Here is a 22194-nt window from a genome sequence, read left to right on the forward strand (position 1 = left end):
ACTAACTATTGTAAATGCATGGGGTTATGGGGATAGGGCCTGAGTGGGATTGTGGTCAGATTGTGGGAGACTTGATGGCCTCCTTCTGCACTGTAGGATTCTATGATTGCACATTTAGATAATACATTGGTTTTCAATAGGGCCATTCTGTTAAAAGCAGGTTGTTACGCTGAAGCTTTATAAAGTAGTGTTTAAACCACTAGAAGACCAAGGAAATTTGGGATGTCAGCTACAACTCTCACCAACTTTTACAGATGCACCACAGAAAGCATTTTTTCTGGTTGTATCACAGCTTGGTATGGCTCTTGCTCCTTCAGGAAGGATGGGATGGTCCTTGAGAAGGTGCAGAGGAGACTTATCAGAATGGTTCCAGCAATGAAGAATTTTAACTCCAAGCTCAGGTTCGAGAAGCTGGAGTTGTTCTACTTGGAACGGAGGAGGTGGAGGGGAGATCTGATAGAGGTGAACACCATTATGGCAGGTTTGATTTGATTTGATTTATTATCGTCCCATGTATTACCATAGTGAAAAGTATTGTTTCTTGCGCGCTATACAGACAAAGCATACTGTTCATAGGGAAGGAAACGAGAGAGTGCAGAATGTAGTGTTACAGTCATAGCTAAGGTGTGGTGAAAGATCAACTTAATGCAAGGTAGGTCCATTCAAAAGACTGACAGCAGCAGGAAAGAAGCTGTTCTTGAGTCGGTTGGTACGTGATCTCAGACTTTTGTATCTTTTTCCCAAGGGAAGAAGGTGAAAGAGAGAATGATCGGGGTACGTGGGGTCCTTAATTATGCTGGCTGCTTTGCCGAGGCAGCGGGAAGTGTAGTCAGAGTCAATGGATGGGAGACTGGTTTGCGTGATGGATTTCATGACCTTTTGCAGTTCCTTGCGGTCTTGGTTAGAGCAGGAGCCATACCAAGCTGTGATACAACCAGAAAAAATGCTTTCTGTGGTGCATCTGTAAAAGTTGGTGAGAGTCGTAGCTGACATCCCAAATTTCCTTAGTCTTCTAAGAAAGTAGAGGAATTGGTGGGCTTCCTTAACTAAGTCAATTACTCGGGGCCATAGGTTTAATGTGCGAGGGGCAAGGCTTAAAGGAGATGTACAAGGCAGATTTTTTACACAGAGAGTAGTGGGTGCCTGGAACTCGTTGCCGGGGGAGGGAGTGGAAGCAGATACGGTAGTGACTTCTAAGGGGCATCTTGACAAGTACATGAATAGGATGGGAATAGAGTGATATGGTCCCCGGAAGGGTAGAGGGTTTAGTTAAGTCGGGCAGCATGGTCGGTGCAGGCTTGAAGGGCCAAAGGGCCTGTTCGTGCACTATAATTTTCTTTGTTCTTTGTTCTATAGTGTCAGCATGGGGGTACCAGGCCAGGTTGTTGGTGAACTGGACACTTGAAGCTCTCGACCCTTTCTACTTCATCTCCATTGATGTAGACAGGGGCATGTTCTCCTCTATGCTTCCTGAAATTGATGACAATCTCCTTCATTTTGTTGACATTGAGGGAGAGATTATCGTTGCCGCACCAGTTCACCAGATTCTCTATCTCATTCCTGTACTCTGTCTCGTCATTGTTTGAGACCCGACCCACTACGGTGTCATCAGCAAACTTGAAAATCAAGTTGGAGGGGAATTTGGCCACACAGTCATAGGTGTATAAGGAGTATAGAAGGGGGCTGAGAACACAGCCTTGTGGGTTTAGATCAAGTGAAGAAGGAAATTGGTCAGAATCTACAGAGACTGCTGGAGGCAAGGCTGCTGATAAACGTAACCTTTAATTGCACATTCTTCGAACTATGTACAATACAAGATCAGCACGAGGCTTCACAGAGAACCATCTCTCAGCACGCTCTTGTCATCTGATCATACATCACTGTGTAGAATATTTACAAATTTAACATGAACCCTTTACACTGCACCAAGTCTCTAGTCAGCCCTCCTAACATCCCCTTCTTTGACTCAGTGTCAGTTAATGTTTCTGAGATTCACTTTGGGACACTCTCCTACATTAACGGTCTGATGGAAATGAAAGTTATTTTTAAATCACATTGTAACAGACTGGGGAAGTCAAGATTAAAACAATATCTGGGTAAATGGAGTTAGGTCACAGATCAGCCCTGACCTCACTGAATGAGAGAACAGGCTCGAGGGATAAATGACCTCCTCCTGCTCCTGGTAAACTTGGACTCAGACACCAGCTGATGAATGGAAAGTGATGGGAGACCTGGGGAGAAGAGACTTCATCAGAAACCAGCACTGGAGCAGAGTTAGAGAGTGGGAGAATCCTGGGGAGAAACTACACAGGAACTGGAGGAGGTTGTTCAGCCCTTCCAGTCTGCTCTGTCATTCAGTTAGACTCTGGCTGATCAATCAGTTTATCATCAAGATTTATTTGATTCTATTCTGTAGATTAAGCTGCAGCTCAGATTTATGGGAAATGAAAGTCAGTAGAAACAAACTCCAACTCTCACAATGTGAACATGTGAATTAGGAGCAGGAGAAGGCCACTCGGCCCCTCGAGCCTGCTCCACTATTCAATAGGATCCTGGCTGATCTGATTGTGGTCTGAACTCCACTTTCCTTCTTACCCCTCGTACCCTTTGGCTCTCTTGTCAATCAAGAATCTATTAAATTCAGACTTCAGAATATTCAGTGAGCGAGCCTCCACCACTCTCTGTGAAAGAGAATTCCACACTGTAACAACCCTCTGAGAGAAAAGGTTTCTCCTCATCCCAGTCTTAAATGGGAGACCCCTTATTTTTAAACTGTGCCTCTAGTTCTCCTCTCTCTACAATCAACATCTGTCAAGTCCCCTCTGAATTTTATATGTTTCAATCAGATCCTCTCTCATTCTTCTAAACCCCAATAGATACAGGCCGAACATGTCCAACTTTTCCTTGTATGATAACTCCCTCATCCCACGAATCAGTCAAGTAAACCTTCTCTGAACTACTTCTCACACAAGTCCTCTCTTACGTAAGGAGACCAAAACTATACACAGTACTCTTGATGTGGTCTCACCAATACCCTGAACAAATGCAGCAAAACATCCCTGCAATAAACAATAATTCATTTACCTTTCTAATCATTTGCTGTGTCCACACACTAACGTTTCCTGATTACAGTACCAGGACACCCAGATCCCTCTGTACCTGCAATCGCTCTCTTTAAATAATCAACTGCTTTTCCATCCTTCCTGTCCAAATGGACAAGTTCACATTATCCAAAAATCTTGTTCCAGCTGCCAACTTCTAACCCACTCATTCACTATGTCGCTTTGCAGGCTTGTTATGGTCATTCACATCTCATTTTTCTACCTACCTTTGTGTTATCAGCAAATTTTGATCCTGTCATCCACGTCATGAAAATAGTTTGTCAATAGTTGAGGCCCCAGCACTGATCCCTGTGGCACTCCACAAGCTACATCTTGCCATCCCAAAAATTACTCCTTTCTCCCTCCTCTCTGTTTCCCATTAGCTAATCAATCCTCTATCCATGCTAATACAAAGAACCGATGTGGATGGGATGCTAATATGCCTTATGCTACGAATTCTTATTTAGTGTGGTAAACTTTGATGTGTCAAATGCCTGCTGGAAATCTAAATACACCACATCCACAGGTTCCACTTTATCCACATTGCTTGTAACTTCCTCAAAGAAATCCAATAAATCAATTAAAGGTGATTTCCCTTGCACAAAACCATGTTGACTCTGCCTGATTGTACAGAGATTATCTATGTGTTCCACCCTCCCAGCCTCCTTAATAACAGAATGAACATGATTCAGTCCTGCATGGGGTTAGCAGCAACAGCAGAATCCAATCCCTGCAGTGACTTGTGAACTTGCTGGTGTCTCAGCAGATTGGCTGACCGAGCAAATCTCTTCCCACATACGGAGCAGGTGAACGATCTCTCTCCTGTGTGAATCTGCTGGTGTCTCAGCAGGTGGGATGACTGAGTGAACCTTTTCCCACACATGGAGCAGGTGAATGATCTCTCCCCAGTGTGAATTTGCTGGTGTCTCAGCAGGTCCTTCGTGCTTTTAAAACTTTTCTCACAGTCAGAACACTTAAAAGGTCTCTGATCAGTGTGGACCAGTTGATGTGCAATGAGCTGGGGTGGCTGAGTGAATCGTTTCCCACATGTGGAGCAAGCGAAGGGTTTCTCCCCAGTGTGAATTCGCTCGTGTATCAGAAGGTGGGGCGAATCAGTGAATCCCTTCCCACACACAGAGCAAATAAATGTCTTCTCCCCGGTGTGAACTCGCTGGTGTCTCAGACAGTGGGATGAATGGGTGAATCCCAGCCCACACACCGAGCAGGTGAACGGTTTCTCCCCAGTGTGAACTCGCTGGTGTGTCACCAAATCCTGTTTACTTTTAAAGCTCTTCTCACAGTCAGAACACTGAAATGGTCTCTTATCAGAGTGAACTCGCTGGTGTGTTTGCAGCTGGGATAAACGTCCGAATCTCCTCTCACACACGGAGCAGGTGAATGGCTTCTCCCCAGTGTGAGTGCGCTGATGGACTTGTAAATCATTTTTACTTTTAAATCTCTTCTCACAGTCAGAACATTGAAATGGTCTCTGATCAGTGTGAACAAGATGGTGTGTCAGAAGGTGGGATGACTGAGTGAATCCCTTCCCACACACTGAGCAGGTGAACGGTCTCACCGCCATGTGAGTGCGCTGGTGTCTCAGGAGGTCCTTTGTGCTTTTAAAGCTTTTCTCACATTCAGAACACTGAAACAGTCTCTGATCGGAGTGAACCTGCCGGTGAATCAGGAGGCTTGATATAGCATGACATCCCCTCCCACATTCGAGGCAGGCGAATGGCCTCTCACCAGTGTGAACACGCCGGTGTGTATAGAGGCTGGATGAGTAAGCAAATCCTTTCCCACACTCAGAGCAGGTGAACGGCCTCTCTCCAGTGTGAATGCGACGATGAATATCCAATTCGGACGGGTAATTGAATCCCCTCCCACAGTCCCCACATTTCAATGGTTTCTCTGTGGAGCGGGTATCCTCGTGTGACTCCAGGTTGGATGATGAGTTGAAGCCACGTTTACACAGAATATGAGTCGGGTCACTACTCACTGAGAATGATGTGATTATTTTTCAGACTTTTTAAACCACTTTCCACATTCAGCACATTGGAAACTCTCAGGTGTGTGTGTGTCTAGGTGCTTTTTCAGTCACACTGATGTTTGAAATCTTTGCCCGCAGACAGAATAAACATTTCTCCTTCTGGAGACAAAGGCTGACGATATTCAGTTTCTGATGAATCAAATCACTGAAACAGATCTTGATTTGAAGTTTGTTTTGAGTTTCACATCTGTAAATCCTGCTTCATAATACCCTGCAAAAACAGTTTACAAATACCATCACTGTCAGTGCAGGATAGAAATTCTGAACAGACAATTCATGGTTTCTCTGGAACATATTTTCCTCTCTTGTTCCCCCAAATCTATAAATCCCCGTCCCACACACTCTACCTCCTCCCCTGGACTGAAATCCAAACCCATCTCAACATCTCCACCATTTCTTCCCTCCACTCCCAGTTTTCCCCCTCCCTCTCCTCTGTCTGGGTTCAGTTCTTGATGTGGAAATCTCACTAACTGTCCTGGCTGGAGACAGTACACATCTCTTTAACCTGTGCTTAACCCTCTCTCCACTCACATTGTCTGTACCTTTAAGACTTGATTGCCTGTAAAGACTCACATTCCAACCATTATCTTGTAAATTGAGTTTGTGTCAATATATATGCCCCGTTTATGAACACAAGTCCGACTCACCTGATGAAGGAGCAGTGATCCGAAAGCGAGTGGCTTTTGCTACCAAATAAACCTGTTGGTCTTTAACCTGGCGTTGTGAGACTTCTTACTGGGTTCAGTTCTCCAGCTGCTGTCTGCAGACTGACAATAAAACCAATGGCTCTTATTGGGGGTGTTGGGGCCTCCAGCGGGTGTTTGTGAATCCTCCCCGCCCACCTCCCAGGGTTTCCTTCCTTCCCAGAGATCAGAGTCCTCATTGATTTGAGGCCAAAGTCTAACCTCTTATTTATTGTCCCCCTCCCCCATCCTCTGATGTGAACCATCCTCCAGTGGCTGAGCCAGGATGGGGCCGTTAACCTGGGCCTGTTCCCGGGAGGGAGGGAGGGAGAAGCCCCGCAGCTGCAAACCAGGGAGCTGACAATGATTCTGAAGGGTTTGCGGATCCACAAAGTGTTTCCAAATCCTCCCAGCCACCGCCTAACGCTGACTCCGCTTCTCCGGGACAAACAAGCGCCAAGGACAGCAATGACACTGCGCATGCTCCACATCACAATGCCCGGGGACTGATTGACGGCAGCTCCGGACCAATAGGAAGAGGGGGCGGGACTGGCCGACCGAGCGGGAGCGGCTGGTCCTCCAACCAATCGGAGTGAACGAGGGGCGGGGCTGGAGGACCGAGCGGGAGCGGCTGGTCCTCCAATCAATCAGAGTGAACGAGGGGCGGGGCTGGAGGACCGAGCGGGAGCGGCTGGTCCTCCAACCAATCGGAGTGAATGAGAGGCGGGACCTGAAGCATGCGCAGTGCGGGTAATGGCGACGGGTAGACGGGCGGTTTTAATTTGGAGGCGAGATCAATACTAGGTAGGGGGCGGCGCGCGGGGAATGATAAATGTGGCGGGTGGGTGGAGAGACTTTGTAAACATGTTGTTCAAACCCAGACCCCGGAAATGAACTTCCCGGTCCCCCCCTTTGTACCAAATGGAGCGGCAGCTTGTAGTGTTAGACCCGGGCTGACTGCCGCCATTGAGGCTGCATGTGGGAGGCCGGCAGGGATTGTGATCGGAGAGGGAAGCCCTGACGTCACAATGGAATGGGTGAGAGTGTGACATCACAATGGAATGGGTGAGTGTGTGACGTCACAATGGAATGTGATCGGAGAGCGAAATTTCACTCTGAAGCTCATTGGACAACTTCCGCATTGTGACGCTACGATAGAACCCTGCCTGAATCAGCCAATAGGAATCACTGCGCTCCGCGGTGATGTCTCCGGGTTCCATGGTGCAGGCCCGGGCGCGCGGACCCGGGAGCCCCGCCCCCACCCATTGTTCCCCTCCCCCTACACCACATCGAGCCAAGGTTTCCAGGCAACCGGCTGACGGCTCTGGCCAGAGCGAGAAGCCGCTCGGTGATCTCCCCCTCCCCCCGCCCGGGACTGCAAAATGTGCGAGGGAGAGGGGAAGCTGTGCATATGCGGGGGAGAACCCACCCTCTGAATGAGAGAGGAAAGAATGTTCCATAGAAACTAGAATTGTCTGTTCTGAATTTCTACCCTGTACTGACACTGATGACTTTTGGAAACTCATTTTCCAGGATATTGAAAGAGGAATCACAGGCTGAAATCTCAAACGTCACGTCTAGATCTGACAGAGTCATATTCCTTGGGACCTCAATATCATCGGACTTTGAATCCAGAAGGAGAAATGATTGTCCAGTCTGTCGATTTGAAAAGATTTGAAATGTCAGTGTGAGTGAAAAAGCGTCAACACACTGCCACACTCGAGTGAGTGTGTTCCAATGCACTGACTAAAGAGCTTTAACCAGTTACACAGTCTGAATAAATATCACACCATTCACAGCAGGTGGAGACTGTAATCTTGTTCTGTGTGTGGACGAAGTTTCAACTAATTGTCCACTCAAGAGTGAGGTAAGGACACCTGCACCATGGCGAAACCATGGAAATGTGCGGACTGTGGGAAGGGATACGGAACCCCATCAGAGCTGGAAGCTCATCGGCGCAGCCACACTGGGGAGAGGCCGTTCATCTGCTCTCAATGTGGGAAGGGATTCAGTCAGTTATCCAACCTGCAGAGACACCAGCGAGTTCACACTGGGGAGAGGCCGTTCACCTGCTCTCAATGTGGGGAGGGATTCACTCAGTCATCCCACCTGCAGAGACACCAGCGAGTTCACACTGGGGAGAGGCCCTTCACCTGCTCTCAGTGTGGGAAGGGATTCACTCGGATATCCAGCCTCCAGAGACACCAGCGAGTTCACACTGGAGAGAGGCCGTTCACTTGCTCTCAGTGTGAGAAGGAATTCACTTATTTATCCAGCCTGCAGACACACCAGCGAGTTCACACTGGGGAGAGGCCATTCACCTGCTCTCAGTGTGGGGAGGGATTCACTCGGTCATCCCGCCTGCAGTCACACCAGCGAGTTCACACTGGAGAGAGGCCGTTCACCTGTTCTCAATGTGGGGAGGGATTCACTCAGTCATCCCACCTGCAGAGACACCAGCGAGTTCACACTGGAGAGAGGCCGTTCACTTGCTCTCAGTGTGAGAAGGAATTCACTCATTTATCCAGCCTGCAGATACACCAGCGAGTTCACACTGGGGAGAGGCCGTTCACCTGCTCTCAGTGTGGGGATGGATTCACTCAGTCATCCCGCCTGCAGAGACACCAGCGAGTTCACACTGGAGAGAGGCCATTTACCTGCTCTCAGTGTGGGAAGAGGTTCACTCAGTTATCCAGCCTGCAGAGACACCAGCGAGTTCACACTGGGGAGAGGCCATTCACCTGCTCTCAGTGTGGGAAGGGATTCATTCAGTTATCCGAGCTGCGGACACACCAGCGAGTTCATACAGGGGAGAGGCCATTCACTTGCTCTCAGTGTGGGGAGGGATTCACTCGGTCATCCAGCCTGCTGACACACCAGCGAATTCACACTGGGGAGAGGCCGTTCACCTGCTCTCAGTGTGGGAAGGGATTCAATCAGTTATCCAACCTGCAGGCACACCAGCGAGTTCACACTGGGGAGAGGCCGTTCACCTGCTCTCAGTGTGGGAAGGGATTCACTCGGTCATCCGACCTGCGGGCACACCAGCGAGTTCACACTGGGGAGAAGCCCCCATTCACCTGCTCTCAGTGTGGGAAGGGATTCACTCGGTCATCCCACCTGCAGAGACATCAGCGAGTTCACACTGGGGAGAGACCGTTCACCTGCTCTCAATGTGAGAAGGGATTCACTCTGTCATCCCACTTGCAGACACATCAGCGAGTTCACACCGGAGAGAGACCATTCACCTGCTCTCAGTGTGCGAAGGGATTCATTCAGTTATCCAGCCTGCAGAGACACCAGCGAGTTCACACTGGAGAGAGGCCGTTCACCTGCTCTCAGTGTGGGAAGGGATTCACTCAGTTATCCAGCCTGCAGACACACCAGCGAGTTCACACTGGGGAAAGGCCGTTCACCTGCTCTCAGTGTGGGAAGGGATTCACTCGGTCAACCCATCTGCGGACACACCAGCGGGTTCACACTGGAGAGAGACCGTTCACCTGCCCTCAGTGTGGGAAGGGATTCACTCGGTTATCCAGCCTGCAGACACACCAGCGAGTTCACACTGGGGAGAGACCATTCACCTGCTCTCAGTGTGGGAAGGGATTCACTCGGTCATCCGACCTGCGGACACACCAGCGGGTTCACACAGGGGAGAAACCATTCACCTGCTCTCAGTGTGGGCAGGGATTCACTCAGTCATCCAGCCTGCGGGCACACCAGCGAGTTCACACAGGGGAGAGGCCGTTCACCTGCTCTCAGTGTGGGAAGGGATTCACTCAGCTTTCCAACCTGCAAACACACCAGCGAGTTCACACTGGGGAGAGGCCGTTCACCTGCTCTCAGTGCGGGCAAGAATTCACTCAGTTATCCAACCTGCAGACGCACGAGCGAGTTCACACTGGGGAGAGGCCGTTCACCTGCTCTGTGTGTGGGAAGGGTTTCAGCGTTTCATCCCGGCTGCTGAGGCACCAGCAAGTTCACGAGTGATTCCAGAGGTTGGATTCTGCTGTTATTGTTCCTGCTCTCAATTACATCCAGGATTGCATTTTGTTCATTCTCACAGTTGGTCAATGGGAAGGGTCAGAGGGTTTCTTTGTGCTGGACTGGCTGGTCTCAGCCTCCAGTGGGTTGATGCTCTTTGAGTCTTTTTGCAAATACCTGGTTTCAAATGTCACAAGGATCACAGAGTGACAGGGTGTTAGGAAGTTTAGAGATATTTAGTCAGAAGAAAACAGAGGTTGGCAGTGCAAAGGTACCTTTCTGAATGGAGGGCTGTGACAAGTGACATTCCGCAGGGATCAGTGCTGGGACTTTTGCTGTTTGTAATATATATAAATGATTTGGAGGAAAATGTAACTGGTTTGATTGGTAAGTTTGTGGACGACACAAAGGTTGGTGGAATTGCGGATAGCGATGGGGAACGGCAAAGGATACAGCAGGATATAGAGCAGTTGGAGAATTGGGCGGAGAGATGGCAGATGAAGTTTAATCCGGACAAATGTGAGGTAATGCATTTTGGAAGGTCTAATACAGAATGGAAATATACAGTAAATGGCAGAACCCTTAAGAGCATTCATAGGCAGAGGGATCTCGGTGTACAGGTACACAGGTCATTGAAAGTGGTAATGCAGGTGGAGAAGGTAGTCAAGAAAGCATATGGCATGCTTGCCTTCATCGGCCGGGGCATTGAGTTTAAAAATTGGCAAGTCATGTTGCAGCTTTATAGAACCTTAGTTTGACCGCACTTGGAATCTAGTGTTCAATTCTGGTCACCACACTACCCGAAGAATGTGGAGGCTTTGGAGAGGGTACGGAAAATATTTATCAGGATGTTGCCTGGTGTGGAGGGCATTAGCTATGAGGAGAGTTTGGAGAAACCTGGTCTGTTCTCACTGGAACGACGGAGGTTGAGGGGAGACCTGATAGAAGTCTCCAAGATTATGAGGGGCATGGACAGAGTGGATAGTCAGAAGCTTTTTCCCAGAGTGGAAGAGTCAGTTACTGGGGGGCATAGGTTTAAGGTGCGAGGGGCAAGGTTTAAAGGAGATGTACAAGGCAGGTTTTTTACACAGAGGGTGGTGGGTGCCTGGAACTCGTTGCCGGGGAAGGTAGTGGAAGCAGATACGATAGTGACTTTTAAGATGTGTCTTGACAAATATATGAATAGCATAGGAATAGAGGGATATGGTCCCGGAAAGGTAGGGGGTTTTAGTTCAGACGGGCAGCATGGTTGCTGCAGGCTTGGAGGGCCAAAGGGCTTGTTTCTGTGCTGTAATTTTCTTTGTTCTTCGTTCTGTTTGGAACATCACAAATGCCCATCCAATTTCCTTTTTAATTGTTTATTGTCTCCACTTCCTCCACCCTCATAGACAGCGAGTTTCAGGTCATTACCATTCACTGCATCAGAATATTCTTCCTCACATCTCCCCCCTCAATTCCCCCCCACCCCACTGCCCCCCCCCCCCCCCCCCCCAGCCCCCCACTCCCCCCTCCCTTGCATCTCTAACCCAAAACAAGAAATCTGTGTCCCCCCTCGTCCTTGTTCCATCAGCTAATGGGAACAGCTTTTCTTTGTCCACCTTATCTAAACCTGTCAGAATCTTGTCCCCCATCTATCAAATCTCCCCTCAACCTCCTTTGCTCCAAGGAAAACAACCCCAGCCTGACATTGACAATAAAGAACAAACTAACAGAATATGTTACTGTCTGAAATCAAATGGGAATGTTTAATTTCTGTTTGAAAGATATTGTGAATGTATTGTCCTGGACAATAAAGGAATTGGAATAACACACCTTGGGTGTGGTTGAATGGAATATATCAATCTGATATTCACCTACAGTCCAGTGAAAGTCTGGAATATGTAGCTGGAAGTCCCTTCCTAACAGCAATGTGGGTGTACGTACACCTCAGGCATTGCAGCAGTTCAGGAAGGCACCCTTGGGGTTGGGGTTGACCACGGCCAAGGCAGCTCCATACAGCCACATATTCTGTTATAATTGAAGGACTGCAGATTGAATGTGAGGCATTGTGGGACTGGACTATCTTGACCATATTCCTGTGACTGCCCGGAAACTCATGTGTCTATTTTAAAGCACAAAGAACAGTACAGCACAGGAACAGGCCCTTCGGCCCTCCAAGCCTGCGCTGATCATGTGTTCCTAACTAGACCATCCATTTGTATCCCTCTATTCCTAGTCGTTCATGTGGTTATCAAGATGAGTCTTAAATGTTTCTCGCGTGTCTGCCTCAACCACCTTGCTTGGTAGTGCACTCCAGGCCCCCACCACCCTCTGTGTAAAATACGTCCCCCGCATATCTGTATTGAACCTTGCCCCCCTTACCTTGAACTTGTGACCCCTTGTGTTTGTCATTGCTGACCTGGAAAAAAGCTTCCAACTGTTCACCCTATCTATGCCCTTCGTAATTTTGTAAACTTCTATTAGGTCGCCCCTCAACCTCCGTCTTTCCAGGGAGAACAACCCGAGTTTACTCAATCTCTCCTCATAGCTAATACCCTCCATACCAGGCAACATCCTGGTAAACCTTTTCTGTACTCTCTCCAAAGTCTCCGCGTCCTTCTGGTAGTGTGGTGACCAGAACTGGACACAGTATTCCAAATGCGGCCGAACCAACGTTCCATATAACTGCAACACCATGTGCCAACTTTTATACTCTATGCCCCAATAAAGGCAAGCATGCCATATGCCTTCTTCACCACCTTTTCCACCTGTGCTGCCACCTTTAAGGATCGTGGACTTGCACACCCAGATCCCTCTGTGTGTCTATACTCCTGATGGTTCTGCCATTTATTGTATAGCTCCCCCCTGCATTAGATCTACCAAAATGCATCACTTCACATTTATTTGGATTAAATTCCATCTGCCATTTCTCCACCCAATTTTCCAGCCTATCTATATCCTGCTGTATTCTCTGACAATGTTCATCACAATCCACAACTCCAGCAATCTTTGTGTCGTCCGCAAACTTACTGATCACACCAGCTACATCTTCCTCCAAATCATTTATATATATCACAAACAGCAGAGGTCCCAGTACAGAGCCCTGTAGAACACCGCTAGTCACAGACCTCCAATCAGAAAAAGACCCCTCCACTGCTACCCTCTGTCTTCTATGGCTAAGCCAGTTCTGTACCCATCTAGCTGGTTCACCTTTGATCCCATGAGATTTAACCTTTTGCACCAGCCTTCCATGAGGGACGTTGTCAAACGCTTTACTAAAATCCATGTCGACGACATCCACGGCCCTTCCCTCGTCAGTCATTTTTGTCACCTCCTCAAAAAACTCAACCAAATTTATGAGGCATGACCTCCCTTGTACAAAACCATGTTGTCTATCGCTAATGAGATTATTCAGTTCTAAATGTGTATAGATCCTATCTCTAAGAATCTTCTCCAACAATTTCCCTACCACGGACATCAAGTTCACTGGCCTATAATTACCCGGGTTATCCTTGCTACCCTTCTTAAATAACGGGACCACATTTGCTATCCTCCAATCCTCTGGGACCTCACCTGTGTCCAATGAAGAAACAAAGATTTTTGTGAGAGGCCCAGCAATTTCATCTCTTGTCTCTCTCAGTAACTGGAAACTTGATAAGGTGCCCCATGCAAGGCTTATTGAGAAAGTGAGGGGGCATGGGATCCAAGGGGACATTGCTTTGTGGATCCAGAACTGGCTTGCCCACAGAAGGCAAAGTTATAGACGGTTATAGACGGGTTATAGACGGGTCATATTCTGCATGGAGGTCGGTCACCAGTGGAGTGCCCCAGGGATCTGTTCTGGGACCCTTACTCTTTGTGATTTTTATAAATGACCTGGATGAACAAAGAACAGTACAGCACAGGAAACAGGCCCTTCGGCCCTCCAAGCCTGTGCTGCTCCTTGGTCCAACTAGACCAATCGTTTGTATCCCTCCATTCCCAGGCTGCTCATGTGACTATCCAGGTAAGTCTTAAACGATGTCAGCGTGCCTGCCTCCACCACCCTACTTGGCAGCGCATTCCAGGCCCCCACCACCCTCTGTGTAAAAAACGTCCCTCTGATGTCTGAGTTATACTTCGCCCCTCTCAGCTTGAGCCCGTGACCCCTCGTGATCGTCACCTCCGACCTGGGAAAAAGCTTCCCACTGTTCACCCTATCTATACCCTTCATAATCTTGTACACCTCTATTAGATCTCCCCTCATTCTCTGTCTTTCCAAGGAGAACAACCCCAGTCTACCCAATCTCTCCTCATAGCTAAGACCCTCCATACCAGGCAACATCCTGGTAAACCTTCTCTGCACTCTCTCCAATGCCTCCACGTCCTTCTGGTAGTGCGGCGTCCAGAACTGGACGCAGTACTCCAAATGTGGTCTAACCAGCGTTCTATACAGCTGCATCATCAGACTCCAGCTTTTATACTCTATACCCCGTCCTATAAAGGCAAGCATACCATATGCCTTCTTCACCACCTTCTCCACCTGTGTTGCCACCTTCAAGGATTTGTGGACTTGCACACCTAGGTCCCTCTGTGTTTCTATACTCCTGATGACTCTGCCATTTATTGTATAACTCCTCCCTACATTATTTCTTCCAAAATGCATCACTTCGCATTTATCCGGATTAAATTCCATCTGCCACCTCTCCGCCCAATTTTCCAGCCTATCTATATCCTGCTGTATTGCCCGACAATGCTCTTCGCTATCCGCAATTCCATGAGGAAGTGAAAGGATGGGTTGGCAAGTTTGCTGATGATACAAAGGTTGGAGGTGTTGTGGATAGTGTGGAGAGATGTCAGAAGGTGCAGCGAGACATTGATAGGATGCAAGACTGGGTGGAGAAGTGGCAGATGGAGTTCAACCCAGATAAGTGTGAGGTGGTTCATTTGGCAGGTCAAATAGGATGGCGGAATATAATATTAATGGTAGGACTCTTGGCAGAGTGGAAGATCAGAAAGATCTTGGGGTCAGAGTTCGTAAGACGCTCAAAGCAGCTGTGCAGGTTGAGGCTGTGGTTAAGAAGGTGGATGGTGTACTGGCCTTCATCAATCGAGGAATTGAGTTTAGGAGTCGTGAGATAATGTTGCAGCTATATAAGACCCTGGTCAGACCACACTTGGGGTACTGTGCTCAGTTCTGGTCGCCTCATTACAGAAGGATGTGGAAATCATAGAAAGGGTGCAGAGGAGATTTACAAGGATGTTGCCTGGATTAGGTGACATGCCTTATGAGGATAGGTTGAGTGAGCTCAGTCTTTTCTCCTTGGAGACATGAAGGATGAGGGGTGACCTGATAGAGGTGTATAAGATGTTGAGAGGTATTGATCGAGTGGATAGTCAGAGGCTTTTTCCCAGGGCTGAAATGGTTGCCACAAGACCACACAGGTTTAAGGTGCTGGGGAGTAGGTACAGAGGAGATGTCAGGGGTAAGTTTTTCACTCAGAGGTTGGTGGGTGCGTGGAATGGGCTGCCAGCAACGGTGGTGGAGGCGGATTCGATTGGGTCTTTTAAGAGACTTTTAGATAAGTACATGGAACTTAGTAAGATAGAGGGTTATAGGTAAGCCTAGTAATCGCTAAGGTAGGGACATGTTCGGCACAACTTTGTGGGCTGAAGGGCTGGTATTGTGCTGTAGTTTTTCTGTGTTTCGATGGAAGTCCCTTCCTAACAGCACTGTGGGTGTACGTACACCTCAGGCATTGCAGCAGTTCAAGAAGGCACCCTTGGGGTTGGGGTTGACCATGGCCAAGGCAGCTACATACAGCCACATATTCTGTTATAATTGAAGGACTGCAGATTGAATGTGAGGCATTGTGGGACTGGACTATCTTGACCATATTCCTGAGACTGCCCGGAAACTCATGTGTCTATTTTAGTTTATAATTGAGGATTTCTGGGAATAAGTTAAATGTGGAAATATTAAGCATAGCCTGGAGGAATTTGGAATAACTGAGAATTTTATCCCCAGATAAAGAACAAAGATTTTGCCGGTGTTTGGGTGTAACGTGTTTGGGGTTTTAAATCAACAAAGATGTTATAGAACATAGAACAGTACAGCACAGAACAGACCCTATAATGGAATATACCAATCTGATATCCACCGACAGTCGAGTGAAAGTCTGGAATATGTACAAAGAACAAAACAGCACAGGAACAGGCCCTTCGGCCCTCCAAGTCTGCACCGATCATGTATTCCTAACATACCATCCGTTTGTATCCCTCTATTCCCAGTCTGTTCATGTGGTTATCTAGATAAGTCTTAAATGATCCTAGCGTGTCTGCCTCAACCACCTTGCTTGGCAGTGCATTCCAGGCCCCCACCACCCTCTGTGTAAAATACGTCCCCCGCATATCTGTATTGAACCTTGCCCCCCTTACCTTGAACTTGTGACCCCTTGTGTTTGTCATTTCTGACCTGGGAAAAAGCTTCCAACTGTTCACCCTATCTATGCCCTTCGTAATGTTATAAACTTCTATTAGGTTGCCCCCTCAACCTCTTTCCAGAGAGAACAACCCTAGTTTACTCAATCTCTCCTCCTAGCTAATACCCTCCATACCAGGCAACATCCTGGTAAACCTTTTCTGCACTCTCTCCAAAGCCTCCACGTCCTCTGGTAGTGTGGTGACCAGAACTGGACGCAGTATTCCAAATGCGGCCTAACCAACGTTCGATATAACTGCAACATCATGTGCCAACTTTTATACTCTATGCCCCGTCCAATAAAAGCAAGCAAGCCATATGCCTTCACCACTTTTTCCACCTGTGTGTTTCATTTGTTTTTTGTGGATGTTTGTAGATGTGTTTTATCATTGTTTTGGGCTACATTTGTTCAGGTTTATCTTTCTGGGGAATTAACCTTGTCTTGAGTCTTTAATTAAAGGCATTTTTGGAAGTTTAAAAACAGGATCACAAGAACGCTTAAGTAATTAATTTTGGTCATTGTTGTTGTAAAGCATATGCTAAGTTTCTCTGTTTGTGTATGGATGATATTTGTAGGTTGAATGCTTCAAGCTTTGAGGTTTTCTGTCTGTGATTTAAATCAAACAGATTTTTAAAAAAGGAAGTGTGATCAATAAAACTTTTTTTGTTCAGAAGTTATGAACCTGGAGCCATATTTACTGGCCAGAGACAGGATTCCAGGATATTTTACTAAACATCTGGGAATTTTAATCCGGATACAATTCACCCATGTGAGAATGAGAGTTTTAATTTGTAATGGTTATTTAAAATTTGACACATGTGAAATGATTCTGACCAATCCTGTGTTGGATTGATCTTGGGTTAAACTTCCTGTCAGGTCCAAAGATTTATTCCTGACACAAGTCACACAAAGGAAAGGAAAATTCTGGAATTGGATACTGAAGAAAAGAGTTTAAAAAGAGAGAGTATTAAATAGAAATGATTCCCAGACCATGTGGTCATTCGATTAAAACAAAGGAAGGGTGCTGACGTCCATTTGAGAACTTTTAATCCGCCCCATTTCTAACTAAGGGAGTCTATGTACAAAGAAAGCCCAAGAAAGACCCCCCCCCCAAGGGGGGTCTGGAAAGCATCATGATGGGGCACCTGTCCATGAGATGATCACAAAGCCCCATAATGCCCAGATACTAATTTTATTGAACCTATAATGTATGTAATCTATCACCATTCTGATTGGATTGTGTCCAGCCGGGATGGGCTGAGTAACTGGATAAGAATTGATGATATTCTTTGTTGGGTGGAGTTGCACATGGTCAGCCCCTGTGGCTTCTCCCCGCTGGCGTAACTCAATAAACTGTTTGTCAATTGAATCAGGCACAACACACTGGGAAGAGATACAAAGTGCCCTCTCCACTGGAAGCTCATCGGCACAGCCACACTGGGGAGAGGCCGTTCGCCTGCTGGGTGTGTGGGAAGGGATTCACTGATTCATCCACTCTGCAGAGACACCAGCAAGTTCACACTGGTGAGAGTGCATTCACCTGCTGTCAGTGTGGGAAGGGATTTACTCGGATATGAAGCCTGCAGACACACCAGCGAGATCACACAGGGGAGAGACCATACAGCTGCTTTCAATGTGGGAAGGGATTCAGTAAGTCATCCAACCTACAGAAACACCAGCGAGTTCACACAGGAGAGCGGCCATTCAACTGCTCTGCATGTGGGAAAAGATTCACTCAGTTATCGAATCTGCTGAGACACCAGCGAGTTCAGAAGTGAATATGGGGATGAGAGTCTGCTGTTATTGTTTCTGCTCTCAATTACATCCAGGACTGCATTTTGTTCAGTCTCACAGTTGGTCATTGGGGAGGGTCGGAGGGTTTCTTTCTGCTGGACTGGCCGGTCTCACAACTTTGCCTCCAGTGGGCTGATGCTCTTTGAGTCATGTTGCAAATACCTGATTTCAAATTTCACAAGAATGACAGAGTGACCGGGTGTGAGGAAGTTCAGAGATATTTAGTCAGCATTTATTTTTGAAATGCCCCAAACGCTCATCCAATTTCCTTTGTAATTGTTTATTGTCTCCACTTCCTCCACCCTCGTAGGCAGCGAGTTCCAGGTCATTACCATTCGCTGCATCAAAATAATCCCATCATAATTCCACCTCCCCCAATTGTAAACCTTGCCCTGCCGTATGGCCCTATCCCTCTCCATTGCAATAACGAAAGACACCGAATTGTGGTCACTATCTCCAAAGTGCTCTCCCACAAACAAACCGAACACTTGGTACTGGGTAATGAAACGGGCCAAGTCCAATGTGGCCCCACCTCTTGTCGGCCTATCCACATATTGTGTCAGGAAACCCTCCTGCACACAGTACAAAAACTGCCCCATCCGAACTATTTGACCTATAAAGGTTCCAATCAATATTTGGAAAGTTAAAGTCACCCATGACAACTACCTTGTGACCTCCACACCTATCCATAATCTGCTTTGCAATTTCTTCCTCCACATCTCTATTACTATTTGGGGGCCTATAGAAAACTCCTAACAACGTGACCGCTCCTTTCCTATTTCTAACTTCAGCCCATATTACCTCAGTAGGCAGATCCCCCTCGAACTGTCTTTCTGCAGCCGTTAAACTATCCTTGATTAATAATGCTACTCCTCCACCTCTTTTACCACCTTCCCTACTCTTACTGAAACATCTATACCCCAGAACTTCCAACAACCATTCCTGTCCCTGTTCTAACCATGTCTCCGTAATGGCCACAACATTGTAGTCCCAAGTACCAATCCACACTCCAAGTTCACCTGCCTTATTCCAGATGCTCCTTGCATTGAAGTAGACACACTTCAACCCACCTTCCTGTCTGCCGGTGCACTCCTGCAACCTTGATACCCTCCTCAGTACCTCACAACACTCAACACTGGCTTCTGGACTACAGCTCATTTTTCCATTCCCATTTCAAAGTTTATTTTTAGAAAGGTAAAATTATGAATAACAATAATGACTTTCACTAACTCCATTGAGTGACCACCCCAAGTAGAAATGTGAATCTTCCTCGGGGTCCTGAACCAAAGGCGATTTCCCAAAATCCTGCCCCAGGGGCACTCAGTACCTCCACAACTAGAGTCCAACCTGCAAAGCCCAAGATCACTCACAAATCCCACTGAGCATTCTAACACAGCTCCCAGCTCCAATACAGCTATAAATGTTATACTGTTAGTCAGAGCACAGAACATTGTTCAAAAATTCCTATTTTGCCTATGTAGGTTTATTATTAAAACTTCACCCAAAGACTTGTCTGTAATCCAGAAACTGTTTGTTCCTCAAACAAGTAAACAACCTTGCTGATATTAGAACCTTGATGTGGGGCATTTGATTAACATGTGATTTTACTCTAATGCAGGAGTGTTACATCTATCACCCCTTTTACTCAATCTATTCATTCACTCTGGCATTTTCCCCCTTTTCCTCATTGGCTTAGCCCAAGGTAGCCAACTTCCATTCCCTTTACAATCTCCTTCTCACAACTAATTTTCAGACATAATTGAAGTGGTATAATTGGATATAAAAGCAGTGATAACATATAATTGCTGTATAAATTGCATAGATTCAAAACAATTCTCAAGCTGTCCCTTAACCTGCTCCATCTTGTAATAATTCTTATTCAGTATTATTTCTCCCTCGCCTTCATTTGTCCCAGTCCAAAATTCCATTGACTTTAATTTGTTCTTCCAGTCAGTTTCTCTGGAGTCTGTGTCAGTGCCTTGATCATTTCAAAATGATTTCTTACTCTTCAGGTCATATTAACCATTTCATGTCACGCTGTTAGTCAAGCAGCTGAGAAAGTCCCATTTGAATCATAGAATCATTACAGTGCAGAAGGAGGCCATTTGGCCCATCGTGTCTGCACCGACCACAATCCCATCCAGGCTCTATCCCCAAAACCCCATTTATTTACCCTGCTAGTTCGCCTGACGCTCAGAAGCAATTTACTATGGCCAATCAACCTAACCTGCATATCTTTGGAGTGTGGGAGGAAACCGGAGCACCTGGAGGAAACCCACGCAGATACGGAGAGATTGTGCAAACTCCACACAGACAGTGACCCGAGGCCAGAATTGAACCCGGGTCCTTGGCGCTGTGATGAAGCACTGCTAACCATTGTGCCACCGTGCCACACTTCATTCTTCAGCACAGCTGCACTGTGCACTCTCGGATGTTAGTTCATTCACAACTTACAAACCAATTCTGCACTCTCACATCAGTGTTCCAATTCCTTCTTTAATTCTCTGTTGGAGTCTCACATTCATAAGCCATCTTCACACATTTCCCTGCATGTTAAATTTTGTGTCTCATGTTGTTGTTATTAACTAGACATGTACTTTGTCTTGCTTGTTGTTATCTCTCTGTCCTCTCCCACAAATCCTTGTTTTGTATTTGTGAAAGGTTTATCAGGTCTAAAGCGATGGTGCTGGGTATTTTACCAATCATCATCCTGAATTCCACTCTCTTTCAAAGGATGCACCATTCAATAATTCTGCTGGAAACTTCAAAAGAAAGTCAAAAGCCGGGGTCAAAGGGGTTTTCCATCTCGACATATTTGCTGATTTCCCCCTGCACAATCCCAATGTCTCAGATGGTGGCCAGATTATAAAATTCACTTCTCTCAAACAGTTCATGGACAAAGAAACAAACAAGGGGTAGCACAGTGGTTAGCACTGCTGCCTCACAGCACCAGGGATCTGGGTTTGATTCCCGGCTTGGGTCACTGTCTGTGTGGAGTTTGCACATTCTCCCCGTCTCTGCGTCGGTTTCCTCCGGGTACTCCGGTTTCCTCCCACAGACTGAAAGACGTGCTGATTAGGAGCATTGTCCCAAACAGGTGCCGGAATGTGGTGACTGGGGGAATTTCACAGTAACGTCATTGCAGTGAGCCTTACTTGTGACACTGATAAATAAACTTTAAATATCTCCAAGAAAAAGATGCCACCTCATTTACCTCGTCTATACTTCCCCTTTACCAGAATGTTCCGTACCCGAATGTATTCATTCCTTTAAACTACACTTTCCGGAGTTCTGGAGAATCTTTTAAAACATGAAATATACTCATAATAACTTTAAAAAGAAACCAAACATTTCACAGTAACTTCATTGCAGTGTTAATGTAAGTCTAGTTGTGACACTAATAAATAAACTTTAAAAACTTTAACAATATTTGAAGTAAAAGTTTATTCATTCGTCACAGGTAGGCTTACATTCACACTGCAATGAAGTTACTGCGAAAATCCCTTAGTTGCCACACTCCGGCACCTGCTCTGGCACACTGCGGGAGAATTTAGCATGGCCAGTGCACCTAACCAGCACGTCTTTTCGACTCTGGGAGGAAACTGGAGCACCCGGAGGAAATCCACGCAGACACAGGGAGAATGTGCAGACTCCGCCCAGACAGTGACCCAAGTCGGGAATCGAACCTGTTCCCTGGCACTGTGAGGCAGCAGTGCAAACCATTGTGCCACCGTGCTGCCCCAAATTTGTGTTTGATTCCAGGCATTATCAACTTTGTTCTTTCCCTTAAACAACAGGTGATTTCCATTTTCAATGCTTGAAATAGCAACTCACGTCAGATGTTTATCAATTCCAATATCCTAAGCAGGCTTGGTGGTTTTCTGAAAAGTAAAGTCTTTTATTCTCTGCTTTAATTCTCAAAACTGTTGACTTCACTCAGAGCTGGAAAACAACATCACCTGTTTAAAAAAAACACAAACAATCCATCTGGCTCTGGCCAAGATCCCAGTGAGTTAATATGTCCAATCACAGGTTACATTAAAAAACAAAGGCTGTGTGGAGATTTATAAAAATCGACTGTCGGCTGAAAGGGTTAACTTCTCTGTGGAACCGAGAGAGGCGGGGAGTGGGCAGAGGAAACT

The 22194-nt window shown here is 46.7% G+C and overlaps 2 protein-coding genes across 2 annotated transcripts in view; one reads left to right on the forward strand and one right to left on the reverse strand.

Annotated features, from left to right (window-relative positions):
- Positions 1-22194, forward strand: part of LOC144485504 (uncharacterized) — an 86483-nt gene that overhangs the window by 26445 nt on the left and 37844 nt on the right. Inside the window, exon 5 of the mRNA XM_078203648.1 lies at positions 7715-9761. Within this exon, the coding sequence (XP_078059774.1) occupies positions 7715-9761 (2047 nt within the window). The remainder of the gene's footprint in view (positions 1-7714; positions 9762-22194) is intronic.
- The window catches only part of LOC144485505 (uncharacterized), a 51805-nt gene continuing 31251 nt past the window's right edge, over positions 1641-22194 (reverse strand). Inside the window, exon 4 of the mRNA XM_078203649.1 lies at positions 1641-4672. Coding sequence (XP_078059775.1) covers positions 3790-4672 — 883 coding nt within the window. The 3' untranslated portion in view covers positions 1641-3789. The remainder of the gene's footprint in view (positions 4673-22194) is intronic.

Source organism: Mustelus asterias, unplaced genomic scaffold, assembly GCF_964213995.1.
Source record: "Mustelus asterias unplaced genomic scaffold, sMusAst1.hap1.1 HAP1_SCAFFOLD_196, whole genome shotgun sequence".
Taxonomy (NCBI): Eukaryota; Metazoa; Chordata; class Chondrichthyes; order Carcharhiniformes; family Triakidae; genus Mustelus; species Mustelus asterias.